The sequence below is a fragment of the Bombina bombina genome, chromosome 3, assembly GCF_027579735.1.
Source record: "Bombina bombina isolate aBomBom1 chromosome 3, aBomBom1.pri, whole genome shotgun sequence".
Classification (NCBI taxonomy): Eukaryota; Metazoa; Chordata; class Amphibia; order Anura; family Bombinatoridae; genus Bombina; species Bombina bombina.
The window spans coordinates 720,726,679-720,743,527 of NC_069501.1; the positions used below are offsets into that span (position 1 = coordinate 720,726,679).

At 40.5% G+C, this 16,849-nt stretch overlaps 1 protein-coding gene across 1 annotated transcript in view; it reads right to left on the minus strand.

Annotated features, from left to right (window-relative positions):
- BBX (BBX high mobility group box domain containing) overlaps nucleotides 1–16,849 on the minus strand; it is a 708,257-nt gene that overhangs the window by 276,517 nt on the left and 414,891 nt on the right. Inside the window, exon 5 of the mRNA XM_053705430.1 lies at nucleotides 1,335–1,450. Coding sequence (XP_053561405.1) covers nucleotides 1,335–1,450 — 116 coding nt within the window. The remainder of the gene's footprint in view (nucleotides 1–1,334; nucleotides 1,451–16,849) is intronic.

Below are 16,849 nucleotides of genomic sequence, written 5' to 3' on the forward strand. Positions count from 1 at the left end.
TAAGGATTTTTATTATTTTGGGGGGCTTTTTTTATTTTATTAGGGGGATAAGATTAGGTGTAATTAGTTTAAAATTCTTGTAATTATTTTCTGTAATTTAGTGTTTTTTTCCCATACTTTAGTTTATTTAATTTAATTGTAGTTAGTTTAGGTAATTAATTGAATTATAGTGTAGTGTTAGGTGTAATTGTAACTTAGGTTAGGATTTATTTTACAGGTAAATTTGTACTTATTTTAACTAGGAAGTTATTAAATAGTTCATAACTATTTAATAACTATTGTACCTACTTAAAATAAATACAAAGTTGCCTGTAAAATAAAAAATAAACCCTAAGCTAGCTACAATGTTACTATTAGTTATATTGTAGCTATCTTAGGGTTTATTTTATAGGTAAGTATTTAGTTTTAAATAGAAATTATTTATTTAATTGTAGTAATTTTATTTCGTATTATTTCAATTATATTTAAGTTAGGGGGGTGTTAGGTTTAGACTTAGGTTTAAGGGTTAATATGGCTAATATGGTTAATATAGTGGCGGCGACGTTGGGGGCGGCAGATTAGGGGTTAATAAATGTAGGTAGGTGCCGACGATGTTAGGGACGGCAGATTGGGGTTAATAAAATGTAACTAGTGTTTGGGAGGTGGGAGTGCGGCGGTTTAGGGGTTAATATATTTATTAAAGTGGTGGCGATGTCCGGTCGGCTGATTAGGAGTTAAAAACTTTAGTTAACGGTTTGAGATGTGGTGGGGTGGGCGCTCGGTTTAGGGGTTAATAGGTAGTATATGGGTGTTACTGTACATTTTAGCACTTTAGTTAAGAGTTTTATGTTACGGCGTTAGCCCATAAAACTCTTAACTACTGACTTTTTAAATATGTTAGCAGTCTTGACAGGAGAGGGTCTAACCCTCACTACCGGTGTTAGGCAAATCCCATTAAAAAGATAGGATACGCAATTGACGTAAGGGGATTTGCAGTATGCTCGAGTCACTGAGAAAAAGTGAGCGGTACACCTGTATCTGCCAGACTCGTAATACCAGCGGGCGTTAAAAAGCAGCGTTGGGACCTCTCAACGCTACTTTTAAACCCTAACGCAAGACTCGTAATCTAGCCGTTAATGTATTCAGCTCAGGATCAGCAGATCCTTCTTGCTCTGGAGATAACTTTAACTATGTTTAACATTACAAAAGATCTATGTTGTGCAATCCTGCCCCCAGCTCTAGTACAAACATTTTGGCTAGAGCAAGGTCTGACAATCACCTTGAACGAGGTGGCGTAAATAAAAATAAAATGTAAAGTGAATTATCTTGATTTCATTATCTAGTGACTTTCTTACCGCTTTCTCAGCTGTTGTGTTTTCTATCTGAGTTTCCACAGTCTGATCCTTGTGTACCGTCAAGGCGTGCTCACCAGCAAGAAGCAGCATGCTAAGTCCTCCCATTTGTGTAGGGTCTATGAAAGACAAATGTAATGAATTTAGCTATGAACTTTAGAAACTTACGCCTAGATTTAAAGTTTTGTCGGTAAAGACCCGCGGTGCTAACAAGGCTTTTTTTTCCAGCGCACCCTTAAGCCAATGCTGGTATTACGAGTTGTCTGAATGGCTGCGTTAGCCTCAGAAAAGGGAGCGTTGAGCATAATTTAGCTCCACTTCAACCCTCAATACCAGCGTTGCTTACGGTAGCGGTAAGCTGGAAAAGTGTGCTTGTGCACGATATCCCCATAGGAAACAATGGGGCTGAGCTGGCTGAAAAAAAACCTAACACCTGCAAAAAAGCAGCGTTTAGCTCCTAACGCAGCCCCATTGTTTCCTATGGGGAAACACTCTCTAAGTCTACACCTAACACCCTAACATGAACCCAGAGTCTAAGAACCCCTAACCTTACACTTATTAACCTCTAATCTTCCGCCCCCGCTATCGTTGACACCTGCATTTTATTATTAACCCCTAATCTTTTGCTCCGGACATCGCCACAACCTACATTATAGCTATGAACCCCTAATCTGCTGTCCCTAACATCGCCGACACCTATATTATATTTATAAACCCCTAATCTGCCCCCAACGTCGCCGCCACCTATCTACACTTATTAACCCCTAATCTGCCGACCGGACATCGCCGCCACTATAATAAATGTATTAACCCCTAAACCGCCGCACTCCCGCCTCGCAAACACTATAATAAATTTTATTAACCCCTAATCTGCCCTCCCCAACATCGCCGCCACCTACCTACAATTATTAACCCCTAATCTCCAGCCCCCAACGTCGCAGCTACTATAATAAAGTTATTAACCCCTAAACCTAACACCCCCCTAACTTAAATATAATTTAAATTAAACTAACTAAATTTACTATCATTAAATAAATTAATCCTATTTAAAACTAAATACTTACCTATAAAATAAACCCTTATATAGCTACAATATAACCAATAGTTGCATTGTAGCTATTTTAGAATTTATATTTATTTTACAGGCAACTTTGTATTTATTTTAACTAGGTGCAATAGCTATTAAATAGTTAATAACTATTTAATAGCTACCTAGTTAAAATAATTACAAAATTACCTGTAAAATAAATCCTAACCTAAGTTACAAATACACCTAACACTACACTATCATTAAACTAATTAAATAAATTACCTACAATTATCTAAAGTAAAACACAATTAAATAAACTAAACTATAGTACAAAAAATAAAAAATCTTACAAGAAGTTTAAACTAATTACACCTAATCTAAGACCCCTAATAAAATAAAAAAGCCCCCCAAAATAATAAAATGCCCTACCCTATATTACAAAGTAATCAGCTCTTTTACCAGCCCTTAAAAGGGCTTTTTGCGGGGCATTGCCCTAAAGTAATCCGTTCTTTTACCTGTAAATAAAAATACAATCCCCCCCAACATTACAACCCACCACCCACATACCCCTACTCTAAAACCCACCCGATCGCCCTTAAAAAAAACCTAACACTACCCCCCCGGAGATCACCCTACCTGGAGCCGTTTCACCCAGCCGGGCACCGATGGGCCAGAAGTGGACATTCGGAGCGGCAGAAGTCTTCATCCGATCGGGGCAATAGAGGTCCTCCAAGCGGCAGATGTCTTCATCCAACCGGCATCTTCAATCAACCGGAGCGGAGCCATCTTGAATCCATCCGACGCGGAGCCATCCTCTTCGTACGATGTCCTAAGGCCGAATGAAGGTACCTTTAAAATGACGTCATCCAAAGATGGTGTCCCTCGAATTCCGATTGGCTGATAGGATTCTATCAGCCAATCGGAATTAAGGTAGGAAAAATCTGATTGGCTGATGCAATCAGCCAGATTGAAGTTCAATCCGATTGGCTGATCCAATCAGCCAATCGGATTGACCTCGCATTCTATTGGCTGATCGGAACAGCCAATAGAATGTGAGGTCAATCCGATTGGATCAGCCAATCGGATTGAACTTCAATCTGATTGGCTGATTGCATCAGCCAATCAGATTTTTCCTACCTTAATTCCGATTGGCTGATAGAATCCTATCAGCCAATCGGAATTCGAGGGACGCCATCTTGGATGATGTCATTTAAAGGAACCTTCATTCGGCCTTAGGACATCGTACGAAGAGGATGGCTCCGCGTCGGATGGATTCAAGATGGCTCCGCTCCGGTTGATTGAAGATGCCGGTTGGATGAAGACATCTGCCGCTTGGAGGACCTCTTCTGCCCTGATCGGATGAAGACTTCTGCCGCTCCGGATGTCCACTTCTGGCCCATCGGTGCCCGGCTGGGTGAAGGGTGATCTTCAGGGGGGGTAGTGTTAGGTTTTTTTAAGGGGGGATTGGGTGGGTTTTAGAGTAGGGGTATGTGGGTGGTGGGTTGTAATGTTGGGGGGGGGATTGTATTTTTATTTACAGGTAAAAGAGCTGATTACTTTAGGGCAATGCCCCGCAAAAAGCCCTTTTAAGGGCTGGTAAAAGAGCTGATTACTTTGTAATTTAGGATAGGGCATTTTATTATTTTGGGGGGCTTTTTTATTTTATTAGGGGGCTTAGATTAGGTGTAATTAGTTTAAACTTCTTGTAATATTTTTTTATTTTTTGTACTATAGTTTAGTTTATTTAATTGTATTTTAGTTTAGATAATTGTAGGTAATTTATTTAATTAGTTTAATGATAGTGTAGTGTTAGGTGTATTTGTAACTTAGGTTAGGATTTATTTTACAGGTAATTTTGTAATTATTTTAACTAGGTAGCTATTAAATACTTATTAACTATTTAATAGCTATTGTACCTATTTAAAATAAATACAAAGTTGCCTGTAAAATAAATATAAATCCTAAAATAGCTACAATGTAACTATTAGATATATTGTAGCTATATTAGGGTTTATTTTATAGGTAAGTATTTAGTTTTAAATAGGATTAATTTATTTAATGATAGTAAATTTAGTTTGTTTAATTTAAATTATATTTAAGTTAGGGGGGTGTTAGGGTTAGACTTAGGTTTAGGAGTTAATAACTTTATTATAGTAGCGGCGACGTTGGGGGCTGGAGATTAGGGGTTAATAATTGTAGGTAGGTGGTGGCGATGTTAGGGAGGGCAGATTAGGGGTTAATAAAATTTATTATAGTGTTTGCGAGGCTGGAGTGCGGCGGATTAGGGGTTAATACATTTATGATAGTGGCGGCGATGTCCGGTCAGCAGATTAGGGGTTAATAAGTGTAGGTAGGTGGCGGCGACGTGGAGTGGGGGGGGGGGTCAGATTAGGGGGTAATAAATATAATATAGGTGTCAGCGATGTTAAGGGCAGCAGATTAGAGGTTCATAGCTATAATGTAGGTTGCGGCAGTGTCCGGAGCGGCAGATTAGGGGTTAAAAAAATGTATTATAGGGTTTGCGATGTGGGGGGGCCTCGGTTTAGGGGTTCATAGGTAGTTTATGAGTGTTAGTGCACTTTATAGCACTGCAGTTAAGAGCTTTATGTTCCCGCGTTAGCCCATAAAACTCTTAACTACAGACCTTTTTTTGCGGTTGGAGTCTTGTCGGTAGAGGTTCTACCGCTCACTTCTTCCAAGACTCGTAATACCAGCGTTAGGCAAATCCCATAGAAAAGATAGGATACGCAATTGACGTAAGGGGATCTGCGGTAGCCTCGAGTCGCGGAAAGAAAGTGAGCGGTAGACCCTTTCCTGCCTGACTCTAAATACCAGCGTTAGATAAAAAGCAGCGTTAGGACCCCTTAACACTGCTTTTTAAACCTAACGCAGAACTCTAAATCTAGGCGTTATTTTGTAAAAAAACAGGTACTTAAATAAAAAAAAAATTCTTTACATACCATGGATACAAAAAAAGTTCCTTATTAGTTAGTTAAACAATAATTTGTCTTCATTTAATAAAATTTGCAATATGCAAACATTTTTATGTATTACAAACATTTTAACTAAATGAACCCCACCCATAACAGAAATAGGTGGTTCCATCCAACTCTCCATTTTAGAATTTAATTCCTGACATATTGAAGTAAAGTTCAACACGTACCATTTATTAGGATTAAGAGAGATGCTTAATCCCAAATACTGTAATTGGTTTACTTCAGATAATATATACTGAAATGAATAATCCTGCCTGCTCAACCACAACATTTCTAATTTTAAGATATGCTCCTTATATTCGGAGACCTGTTCATGAAGCCTCAATATTTCAGTGATAAATAACTCAGGATGTACTACAGTAGATCATCAGCTATAAAATGAAGGAGATACCTCCTGGCAATAGTTATGGGAATATCTGATTGAAAATGTCATTTGCTACGGGTTCTAAAAACATAATTAATGTCTTACCTGATAAACTCCTTTCTTTAATGGTGATAAGAGTCCACGATCCATCAATCCCAGGAATTACCTTTCCTGCCACTTGGAGAAGGCAACGATTCCCAAACCTCAGAGCTCTATATAAACCCTCCCACCTCTATAGTAATCAGTCTGACGTATAGCCAAGCTGACAGAGGTGAGAATGAAAAAAAGCAAAATAGAGAAAATGGGGGAAAAGGATGTGCCAAAAAAAGAACAAAAAATATTTTTAAAAAATCATGGTGAAGTCTCATGCACTTATCACCATGAAAGAAAGGAATTTATCAGGTAAGACATAAAACATACTGTAATTGATATCTTACCTGATAAATTCATTTATTTCATGGTGGCGAGAGTCCATGACCTATTGCATATGGAATATACATTCCTACCAGGAGGAGGCAAAGTTTCCCAAGCCCCAAAAAGTTTATAAAACCCCTCCCACCTCACTCATACCATAGTTTGATGTCTAGCCAAGTGGTAAATTTAGAAGGAGTAAAACCAAAATTAGGAGCAGGGAAAAAGTGCTTAAATGAAAAATAACCCCAAAAGGGTGGAGGCTTGTTGACTCACCCAACCATGAAAGAAATTAATTTATCAGGTAAGAAATAAATTATGTTTTCTTTCATATAGGTGGTGAGGGTCCACGATCTGTTACATATGGGATCTTATACCAAAAGATTTGGAAATCCACGAGTAACAATAAAGGGATTAAAAAAAACGCTTTTTTCGCTGAAAATTAAATCCACAAACCAAAAATTAATATGTATTTTATAACAAACTCGATAAATAGGAACATTTATCAAACTGAGACAACTGCCTGAAGGACCTTTCTGACAAAGTAAAAACATCAAAATGGTAAAATTTATCAGAGAATCCTCTATGATTGAGAAATAAGCGTTCAGTCTCCAAGCCATCAAGTGTAGAGACTTTAGATCTGGATCGAATAATTGACCTTGAGAAAGAAGGTCTGGCCTTAGATGAAGAGGCCATGGCAGGCAACTAGACCGGATCAGGTCCGCATACCAAATCCTGTGGGGCCACGCTGGGGCTATTAGGATTACAAATGACTGTTCCTATTTTATCTTGAAAATCACTCTGGAGAGTATGGACAGAAGGGGAAATATAAAAGCAGGCTGGAAAGACCAAGGAACAGCTAGAGCATCCAATACCTCTGCCTGAGGATCCCTGGACCTCGCAAGGTATCTGGGAAGTTTGTTGTTCAAACGAAAGGCCATCAGATCCATTTCCGGCAGGCCTCAGTTCTTTACAATCAGAAAAAATACATCTTTATGGAGAGACCAATCTCCTGGATGTAGGGACTGACGACTGAGGTTGTCTGTGTCAGGGTTTTTTCCCTGCTTTGTTTGCCATGTGCTGCTGGCAGCCATTTTACTCACCTCTCTTGCTGACTATGGTGCATTGTGGGGGATGCTGCTCATTTCCTGCATGCCCTTTTTGACCAGACTGGTGTACATCATCCTTGTGAGACAGGTTGCAGTCTCAGAATTGTGATGTTATCCCTTATTATTTAAGGGTATGCTTTGCCCTTGCGTTGTCTCAGACCTGTTTGTGAGAGTTCCTGTGTATTACCTGGCTGTCTGACGTCCATCCTGGTTCATGATCCCTGGCTTGTTCCTGACTCTGCTGCTCTCCTTGTTCCTGATTCCGGCTCGTCTGACTACTCGCTTTGGCTCCAGATTCGGCTCGTCTTACATTTCGCTTTGGCTCCTGACTCGGCTCGTCTGACATTTCGCTTTGGCTCCTGACTCGGCTCGTCTGACTACCAGCTCTGGTTTTGACTCCTGGCTTGTTATTTGACTTGTGGACTTTTTATTATTTTTTGCTATTAATAAAGGTGTGATTATTTTTGCATTTCTCGTCTCAGTCTGATTCCTGGCACCCTGAAATTACGCAAGGGCCATGAATCCTGATGGTGCTAATAATCCACCTTTACCTACCATCATTTCCAGGATGGATGAACAGGATCACCGCTTGGATCAATTTGCACTAGGCCCTGCAAACCCTGCGGACTCGCACTGCACATTTGGACCAAAGCGTTCCACAAGTTATGGCTGCTCCTGTTTCCGCTGCTGCACCTAGTCCTACCAAGAGCATGTCCGGTTCTGCACCACTACCTCAGCGATATGGAGGTGATCCTATTCAATGCAAGGGTTTTTGAACCAGGTGGGCATTTACTTTGAGATGTTACCTCAGGCGTTTCCCTCTGACAGAGCTAAGGTGGGATTTCTCATCTTGTTACTCTCTGACACAGCTCTTGCCTGGGCTAATCCCTTGTGGGAGACTAATAAACCTGTGATTTCAAATTAGCCTGAATTTGTGGTCTCCTTTCGAAGGGTATTTGATGCTCCGGCTCGCTCCTCCTCTGCTGCTAAACGACGCATGTCCATTCAGCAAGGTACGAGATCTGTTGCTTAGTATGCCATTGAGTTCCGTACGCTTGCTGCAGAGGTAGGTTGGAACAATGAAGCCCTTGTTGCCGCCTTCTTTCATGGGCTCTCTGATGCGATTAAAGACTAAGTTGCTGCCAGAGATTTACTAGAGGATCTCTAGGCTTTGGTGTCTTTTTTTATCCTAATTGACATCAGACTCAGAGGGAGGCCCTCTTTCAAGGAGCGCTTGCGGAAGCCTCCTGTTCCATTGTCTCCTACATGTGTGTTCTCACCCATGCCTCCCTCTCCTCCCATGCCTCCTGGTCCCAAGTCACCAGGTACTGCTGAGCCGATGCAGTTGGGATTCACGCGTCTCTCCGCGGTGGAGAGAGCCTTTAGGAGGGGGGGGGGGGGGAATCTGCCTCTATTGTGGGTTACAGGGCCACCTTTTGAAGTCTTGTCCTACACGGCCGGAAAAACGATCACACCTAAGGTCCTGTCAGGGGCAGACCTTGGGTGGTTTATCCTCGTCCCCGGAACCGCGGAAGGAGAAACCTTTGGTCACGGTTGTCCTTTCCTGGGTGGACTCCTCCATAGTCACTCAGGCTCTTGTTGACTCAGGTGCTGCAGGCTATTTCATTGACAGTGCTTTTGCATCAAAGCACTCCATTTCTGTTCTGCCTCAATCCGTTCCGCTTGCTATTGAGGCCATTGATGGCAGGCCCCTTCAGCCCACACTCGTTACTCACAAGACCGCTCCATTATCCATGGCTGTTGGGGCTCTCTATTTTGAAACCCTCCAGTTCCAGGTGATAAATTCTCCTCATTTTCCAGTTGTTCTGGGTTATCCCTGGCTCCAAAAGCACAATCCCAGTCTCGACTGGCGCAGGTCTGAAATTTTGTCATGGTCTCCACAATGTATTTCCACTTGTCTTCGGAAACCAGTTAAAGTCCTGTGCACTTTTTCTGTATCTCAATTGGCAGAGGAGTACCGAGAGTTCCTAGACGTTTTGACAAGGTGCGTGCCGGTACGTTGCCTTCTCACCGGTCTTACGATTGTGTCATAGACCTGCAACCCGGAGTCATTCCTCCTCGGGGCCGGGTTTACCCTCTGTCTGTTGCGGAGAATTGTGCTATGGAGGAGTATGTTGCCGATGCTCTGTTGCGGGGGATAATTTGCAAACCCTGCAGGGGCTGGCTTCTTCTTTCTGAAGAAAAAGGGTGGTGAGTTAAGACCATGCATCGATTATAGGGGTATTAATCACCTTACCATTAAGAATGCTTACCCTATTCCGATCATTACGGAACTCTTTGACCGCCTCAAGGGAGCTACGGTCTTTTCTAAATTTGATTTGAGAAGAGCGTATAATCTCGTTAGGATCAAGGAGGGCCACAAATGGAAAATAGCATTTAACACCAGGAGCGGGCATTATGAGTATCTTGTAATGCCCTTTGGCCTATGTAATGCTCCTGCTGTTTTCCAGGAATTTATTAATGATGTCCTACGAGATATGTTGCAACAGTGTGTTGGGGTGTATTTAGACAACCTCATACACCCACGCTTGAGGCTCATTATTCTGATGTTACACGGGTTCTTCAGAGACTACGTGAGAACGGCCTATCACAGACATGACCCGTAAAGAGAATGATCCACTCCATTGGTCACCTACTGCCATTAAGGCATTTGATAGTCTTAAAGGGACAGTATATACCAGAATTGTTAATGTTTAAAAAGATAGATAATCCCTTTATTACCTATTCCCCAGTTTTGCATAACCAACACTGTTATATTAATATATGTTTTACCTCTGTGATTAACTAAAGAAAATCCCTGTCAAAAGACACAAGAAGACAGGAGCGCAACTCCGTGCACCAAACAGTACACGGATGATCTAAGTGCAGATTTAAAGGTTTTTAATAGTTACAATACATGTATAAACAACCAAGCAAATGATTTCAAACTCACATCGTAACCCTCAAACATATGAGGTATGTAAACACATCCTAAGAATAAAAGAGTACGTTCCACCACTGGTCTTCTCCTCTCTCTCTCTCCTGAGATATTCGATAGCCAGCGGATGAGTCCTCTCAAAAGAAACCGGACCCTCTCTGCTCTCATGCGATAGACGCTGTACTGTAATATGCCGGCTCCAGTCCAGGTACTAGCTCACTCGTCAGAGTACGTCCTACGTTGCGTAAAGTGGGCGTGACCTAACGTGTTTCGCGAGGCTCCTCCTCGCTTGTCACAGCCTATTTATATCCCTCTATCATGTGTGAGCGATATGTTATATGTTAAAGTCCCAATCTGTAGGCGGGCTGTTTAAATCTGTCAGACAGAAATTCTCAATACAATGCCCAACCTATTTATAAGTGGTTAGAACAATCCCTATGATTAAACATAAATATACTGATCTAATACAGATAAAAAGAAGGGTCATACATTCAACCCTAAATACATACAATACATTAAATACAAAATTCATAAAAATCACAAAACTGCATATTATGTAAAAAGCGATTCTAAACAACCCAAAATTAATACTTAAAAACAAAACAAACAGCATATATAAATATATATACACTTGCAAAGATAAAAAATATATACACATATATATAATATGCACTTACTAAATTCATAACGCATATTTTTACTACCTACATAAATAAATCAATAAATAGTCACTAGAGTGGATAGTGCATATATTAAAAATCAAAATACATACAGACACCTAATAAAAACTATTTGGATATACCTATATAAAAAATCCCATATGGAAAGTATATATATATCTGAGAGATATGGAGATAATGCGCACTGACCAAAATCAGGTTTCCTCATATGTAATTATTACTAGAGCACTGGATACTCTATACTCCCTAAAGCTACTTAATGTATAATAAAATATGATATTAAGAAAGATATATTTCTATTGGGTGACTAGATAAAATAACCTAGAGAAACGGCTACTATATATACATACACTAATCATATGTCCAGAAATGCTGCTAAGTCAATATCTCGATTCATACCCCCTGGACCCACAACTTCAAGCTTATGGATCCAGTAGGTCTCACGTTGTCTTAAAAGGAGAAGTCTATCTCCTCCCTTAATGGTTTTTTTTACATGTTCTATGGCTAAAACACTCAAACCTGTTTTATCACCATCATGGGCTTCAAGAAAATGTGCTGGTACACCATGATTGTCCAGACCGTTCTCTATGTATCTCAAGTGTTCGTTAAATCTTGTCTTCACGGGTCGTTTCGTGCGACCTACGTAGATTTTATCACACGAACACCTTAAAAGATAGACAACATAACATGTTTTACAATTCATTAAGCCTCTAATTTTAAATGTTTTATCACCTTTCCTCTTTCCAAAGGTACCATTATTCTTTTCCATATGTGCACAGCAATTGCAATTCTTCCTGCCACATTTAAAGAATCCCTCTGAGTTCTTATTTAACCAATTAGTGGGTTTCTCAGATTTCAACATACTGGGACTAATTCTATTTTTGACATTTGAATTTCTCTTAAAGATGACTTGTCCCCTATCGTTCAAAATGTCTCTCAAAACTGGATCCTGCATGATAATCAGCCAATGCTTCTTCATGGCTTTTTCAATCTCCCTTGATGCTCTATTAAATTTTGTTACAAGTTGGATCTTCCTTTTACTACCATCATGCTTATTCTTTTTCCGATTGTTACCTCCAATGAGTTGATCCCTATTCATATTACCTACAGTTTCCTGAATTTTCACTAATTCCTTATTATCATATCCCTTTGCTAAAAATCTGTTTTTAATCACCCCTGCAGCTATATCATAATCATCATGTTTAGTGCAATTTCGTCTCGCTCTCTGAAATTGTCCTAGGGGGATATTTTTTATCAATTTATCCAGTGCTCTAGTAATAATTACATATGAGGAAACCTGATTTTGGTCAGTGCGCATTATCTCCATATCTCTCAGATATATATACTTTCCAGATGGGATTTTTTATATAGGTGTATCCAAATAGTTTTTATTAGGTGTCTGTAAGTATTTTGATTTTTAATATATGCACTATCCACTCTAGTGACTATTTATTGATTTATTTATGTAGGTAGTAAAAATATGCGTTATGAATTTAGTAAGTGCATATATATATGTGTATATATTTTTTATCTTTGCAAGTGTATATACATTTATATATGCTGTTTGTTTTGTTTTTAAGTATTAATTTTGGGTTGTTTAGAATCGCTTTTTACATAATATGCAGTTTTGTTATTTTTATGAATTTTGTATTTAATGTATTGTATGTATTTAGGGTTGAATGTATGACCCCTCTTTTTATCTGTATTAGATCAGTATATTTATGTATAATCATAGGGATTGTTCTAAAGACTTATAAATAGGTTAAGCATTGTATTGAGAATTTCTATCTGACAGATTTAAACAGCCCGCCTACAGATTGGGACTTTAACATATAACATATCGCTCACACATGATAGAGGGATATAAATAGGCTGTGACAAGCAATGTGGGCATTGCCTCTGACGAAGCGAGGAGGAGCCTCGCGAAACGCGTTAGGCCACGCCCACTTTACGCAACGTAGGACGTACTCTGACGAGTGAGCTAGTACCTGGACTGGAGCCGGCATATTACAGTACAGTGTCTATCGCATGAGAGCAGAGGGGGTCCGGTTTCTTTTGAGAGGACTCATCCGCTGGCTATCGAATATCTGAGGAGAGAGAGAGGAGAAGACCAGTGGTGGAACGTACTCTCTTTTATTCTTATGATCTGTTTACATACCTCATATGTTTGAGGGTTACGATGTGAGTTTGAAATCATTTGCTTGGATGTTTATACATGTATTGTAACTATTAAAAATGTTTTAAATCTGCACTTAGATCATCCGTGTACTGTTTGGTGCACGGAGTTGTGCTCCTGTCTTCTTGTGTCTTTTGACAGGGATTTTCTTCAGTTTATGCAACCGCGGATTCTACATCAGTGGAATAAAAAGGAGCAGCAGGACAGTGTGGAGGAAAATTGTGAACTATATGTATGCATGAACTACAACTAGTTTTATTCTTTGATCTGTCTTTTGAATACATATTTGGTAAGAGTTTATTTCTTTACCGGATAAAGTATAAGTATTTATGTGCAATATTTATTGATTATACTATATTTTGAGTTTGAGCATTAGACCCTGCGATTTTAAGTGTTTATTTTATTTATGAATTTTTAATTAGTGGGTCTATCTAACTTTTTTGGTTAGCGCTTTTGGGAATTTGCTCTTTTTACCTCTGTGATTACCTTGCATCTAAGCCTCTGTACACTGCCCCCTTATCTCAGTGCTTTTGACAGACATGCAGTTTAGTCAATCAGTGCAGACTCCTAAATAACTCCACGGGAGTGAGCACAATGTTATCTACATGACACACATGAACTAGTACTGTCTAACTGTAAAAAAACGTTCAAAATGCTCTGAGCTAAGGGGCGGTTTTCAACGGTTTAGAAACCAGTTTGAGCCTAGCTAGGCTTAGCTTTTCAAAAATACCACCAAGGGAACAAAGCAAATTTAATGATAAAAGTCCATATCTAGGAAATTGTCTCCAGCGGAGTGCAATTATGAAATTGGCGACAGGGAATTACTGGCCATAATTTTGGCACTCAAGGAATGGAGGCATCTTCTCGAAAGTACTAGCGTACCAGTGCTCATTCTTACTGACCACAAGAATTTAACTTATCTATCTGAAGCAAAACGTTTGTCGCCCCGACAGGTCAGATGGGTGCCATTTTTGTCTCGGTTTAATTATGTGGTCTTCTACCTGCCTGGTAGTAAGAATGTTAGGGCTGATGCCCTCTCTCAACAATTTTCGCCTCTGTCCAAGGAGTAGTCTGTACCTACTCCAGTTATACCTCCTGACCATGTTTTGGCTACCATACGTACTAATTTGACTTCTCCCTTGGGGGAGGAGATCCTGGCTGCACAAACCAATGCACCTCCTGAGAAACCTAGTGGTAAGTGTTTTGTTCCTGAGAATCTTCAAACTAAACTTTTGCACACTTACCACTATCTTAAAGCCGCAGGTCACCCAGGCAAGAACCAAATGATTTGGTCTGTCACTCGACAATTCTGGTGGCCAGCTCTTCGTTCTGATGTTGCTGCGTATGTTGCCTCCTGCTCAGTTTGTGCACAGAATAAGACTCCTCGACGTCTTCCTGTGGGTCTTCAACCTATTGCTAATGGTGAGCGTCCTTGGATACATCTTTCCATGGACTTCATTGTCGAGCTCCCTGTTTCCAATGGCAATACTGTTATCCTTATGGTGGTTGACCGTTTTTCTAAAATGTCACATTGCATTCCCTTGAAGAAGCTGCCTACCGCTCAGGAGCTTGCTTCAATTTTTGCCATGGAGGTCTTCCATTTACATGGGTTACCCAAGCGTCGGACCGGGGTAGCCAGTTTGTCTCCAGACTTTGGCGTTCCTTTTGTGCTCAAATGGGGATCCAGATTTCCTTCTCCTCGGCATATCACCCTCAATCCAATGGGGCTGCGGAACGGTCTAATCAAGCTCTGGAACAGTTCCTCCGTTGCTATGTCTCAGATCACCACAATAATTGGTCTGAACTGTTACCTTGGGCAGAGTTTGCTCGTAAAAGTGCTATTAATGCTTCCCCCAAGTTATCCCCGTTCATGGCGAATTATGGGTTTCAACCATCCTTGTTGCCCGATTCATTCATGTCTCAGGGTATTCCGGCTTTGGAAGAGCATCTCCAGCAACTCTGTTCCACGTGGGTGCAGATTCAGGATTGCCTTCATCGTTCTATGCAGCGCCAAAAGTTCCAGGCTGATCCTAGGCATCTGCCCGCGCCTTCCTACCAGGTTGGTGACGGGGTTTGGCTGTCCTCCTGCAACTTGAACCTTTGTGTGCCTTCCAATAAATAAAATCTCCAATGTTTTTCATGTCTCCCTCTTGAAACCATTGGTTTGTAATTGGTTTACCACTGTGTTGCCTCGTCCCGTCCTATCTTTGTTGACAACCATGAAGAATATGAGGTCAGCAGCATAATTGACTCTCTTATGTTCAGGGGCCGCGTACAGTATTTGGTTCACTGGAGGGGTTACTGTCTGGAGGAGCATTCATGGGTTCCCTCCTCTGATGTTCATGCTCCCACCCTCCTCCGTGTCTTCCATGCCCGTTTCCCCAATAAGCCTTTTGTCCTCCTGCGGGGGAGCGGTCGTTGAGGGGAGGGTACTGTCAGGGTTTTTTCCCTGCTTTGTTTGCCATGTGCTGCTGGCAGCCATTTTACTCACCTCTCTTGCTGACTCTGGTGCATAGTGTGTGATGCTGCTCATTTCCTGCATGCCCTTTTATGGCCAGACTGGTGTACATCATCCGTGTGAGACAGGTTGCAGTCTCAGAATTGTGATGTCATCACTTATTTAAAGGGCCTCTGTTCAATATTCTTTGCCCTTGCATTGTCTCAGACCCGTTTGTGAGAGTCTCCTGTGTATTACCTGGCTGTCTGACGTCCATCCTGGTTCCTGATCCCGCTTTTCTCCTTATTCCCAATTCCGGCTCATCTGACTATTCGCTTTGGCTCCTGGCTCAGCTCGTCTGACTACCAGCTCTGGTTTTGACTCCTGGATTGTTATTTGACTTGTGGATTTTTTATTATTTTTTGCTATTAATAAAGGTGTGATTATTTTTGAACTTTCAGTCTGATTCCTGGCACCCTGACAGTCTGCCTCTGTAATATGTGCTGAACTTATATATTTTTATTCCACCTTAAATTAGTTTGGATCTGCCTCCCTTGGCAATCAGCACACTACATATTGCATCCAAGATAAGGTTTCATTGCTTGATCAATCAGGCTAACTGCTAGAACTGAGTTACTACTCTCTGGTGAAACAACTCTTTTCTGTATTTACTACTTCTACATTGAACCTCTGCAGCTTAACTATTCAGTTTGTACACTTATCATTTTGCATTAGTTCTCTGTACATCTAGACAAGGAACTTTAAAACATTTATCCTGCTTTCAAACTTCCATTCCGTTTTTCTTCACTTCCTATTGGATAAAGCAAGGACCAGTACCGGTCTAGCTACACCAACCAGTGAAGCCTAACCTTAACTGACAGTTCCAGCAACCAATCGGCAGAGTTACCGTCTATCTTTCTGAGCAGCAAACATAGAAACAGTTTGGAAATCTGCAGGCTTGTTAACATGTCTCTCTACACAGCTTTTGCAAGATAAAAGATTCACAGATCATAAAAACGGTAAGAATTAAAGTTTTTACTATTTTAAAGTATAACTGCATTGCCTAAAAACCTCTCCCCAACAGCTCCCTAATAAAAGTGCATGCATAATCCCACACAAGTCTATATTTGTATATAGACTCTGGGAAGAGTACCATGCTACAACAAAAGTTTTAACTCTTAAAGGGAGTCAGATGATAGCAATATACATATGCTAAAACCATTTTCAGTAGCTGAAGTGTTCACACACAACCTGTTTGTTACAGCCGCCCAGTTGTCTACACCTGGGATGTGAAACACAGTGATGAAGCAGCAATTGGTTTCTGCTCAAGAGAGGATTTGAGATACTTATATCATGGCTAGGGAACTGCAAATTCCC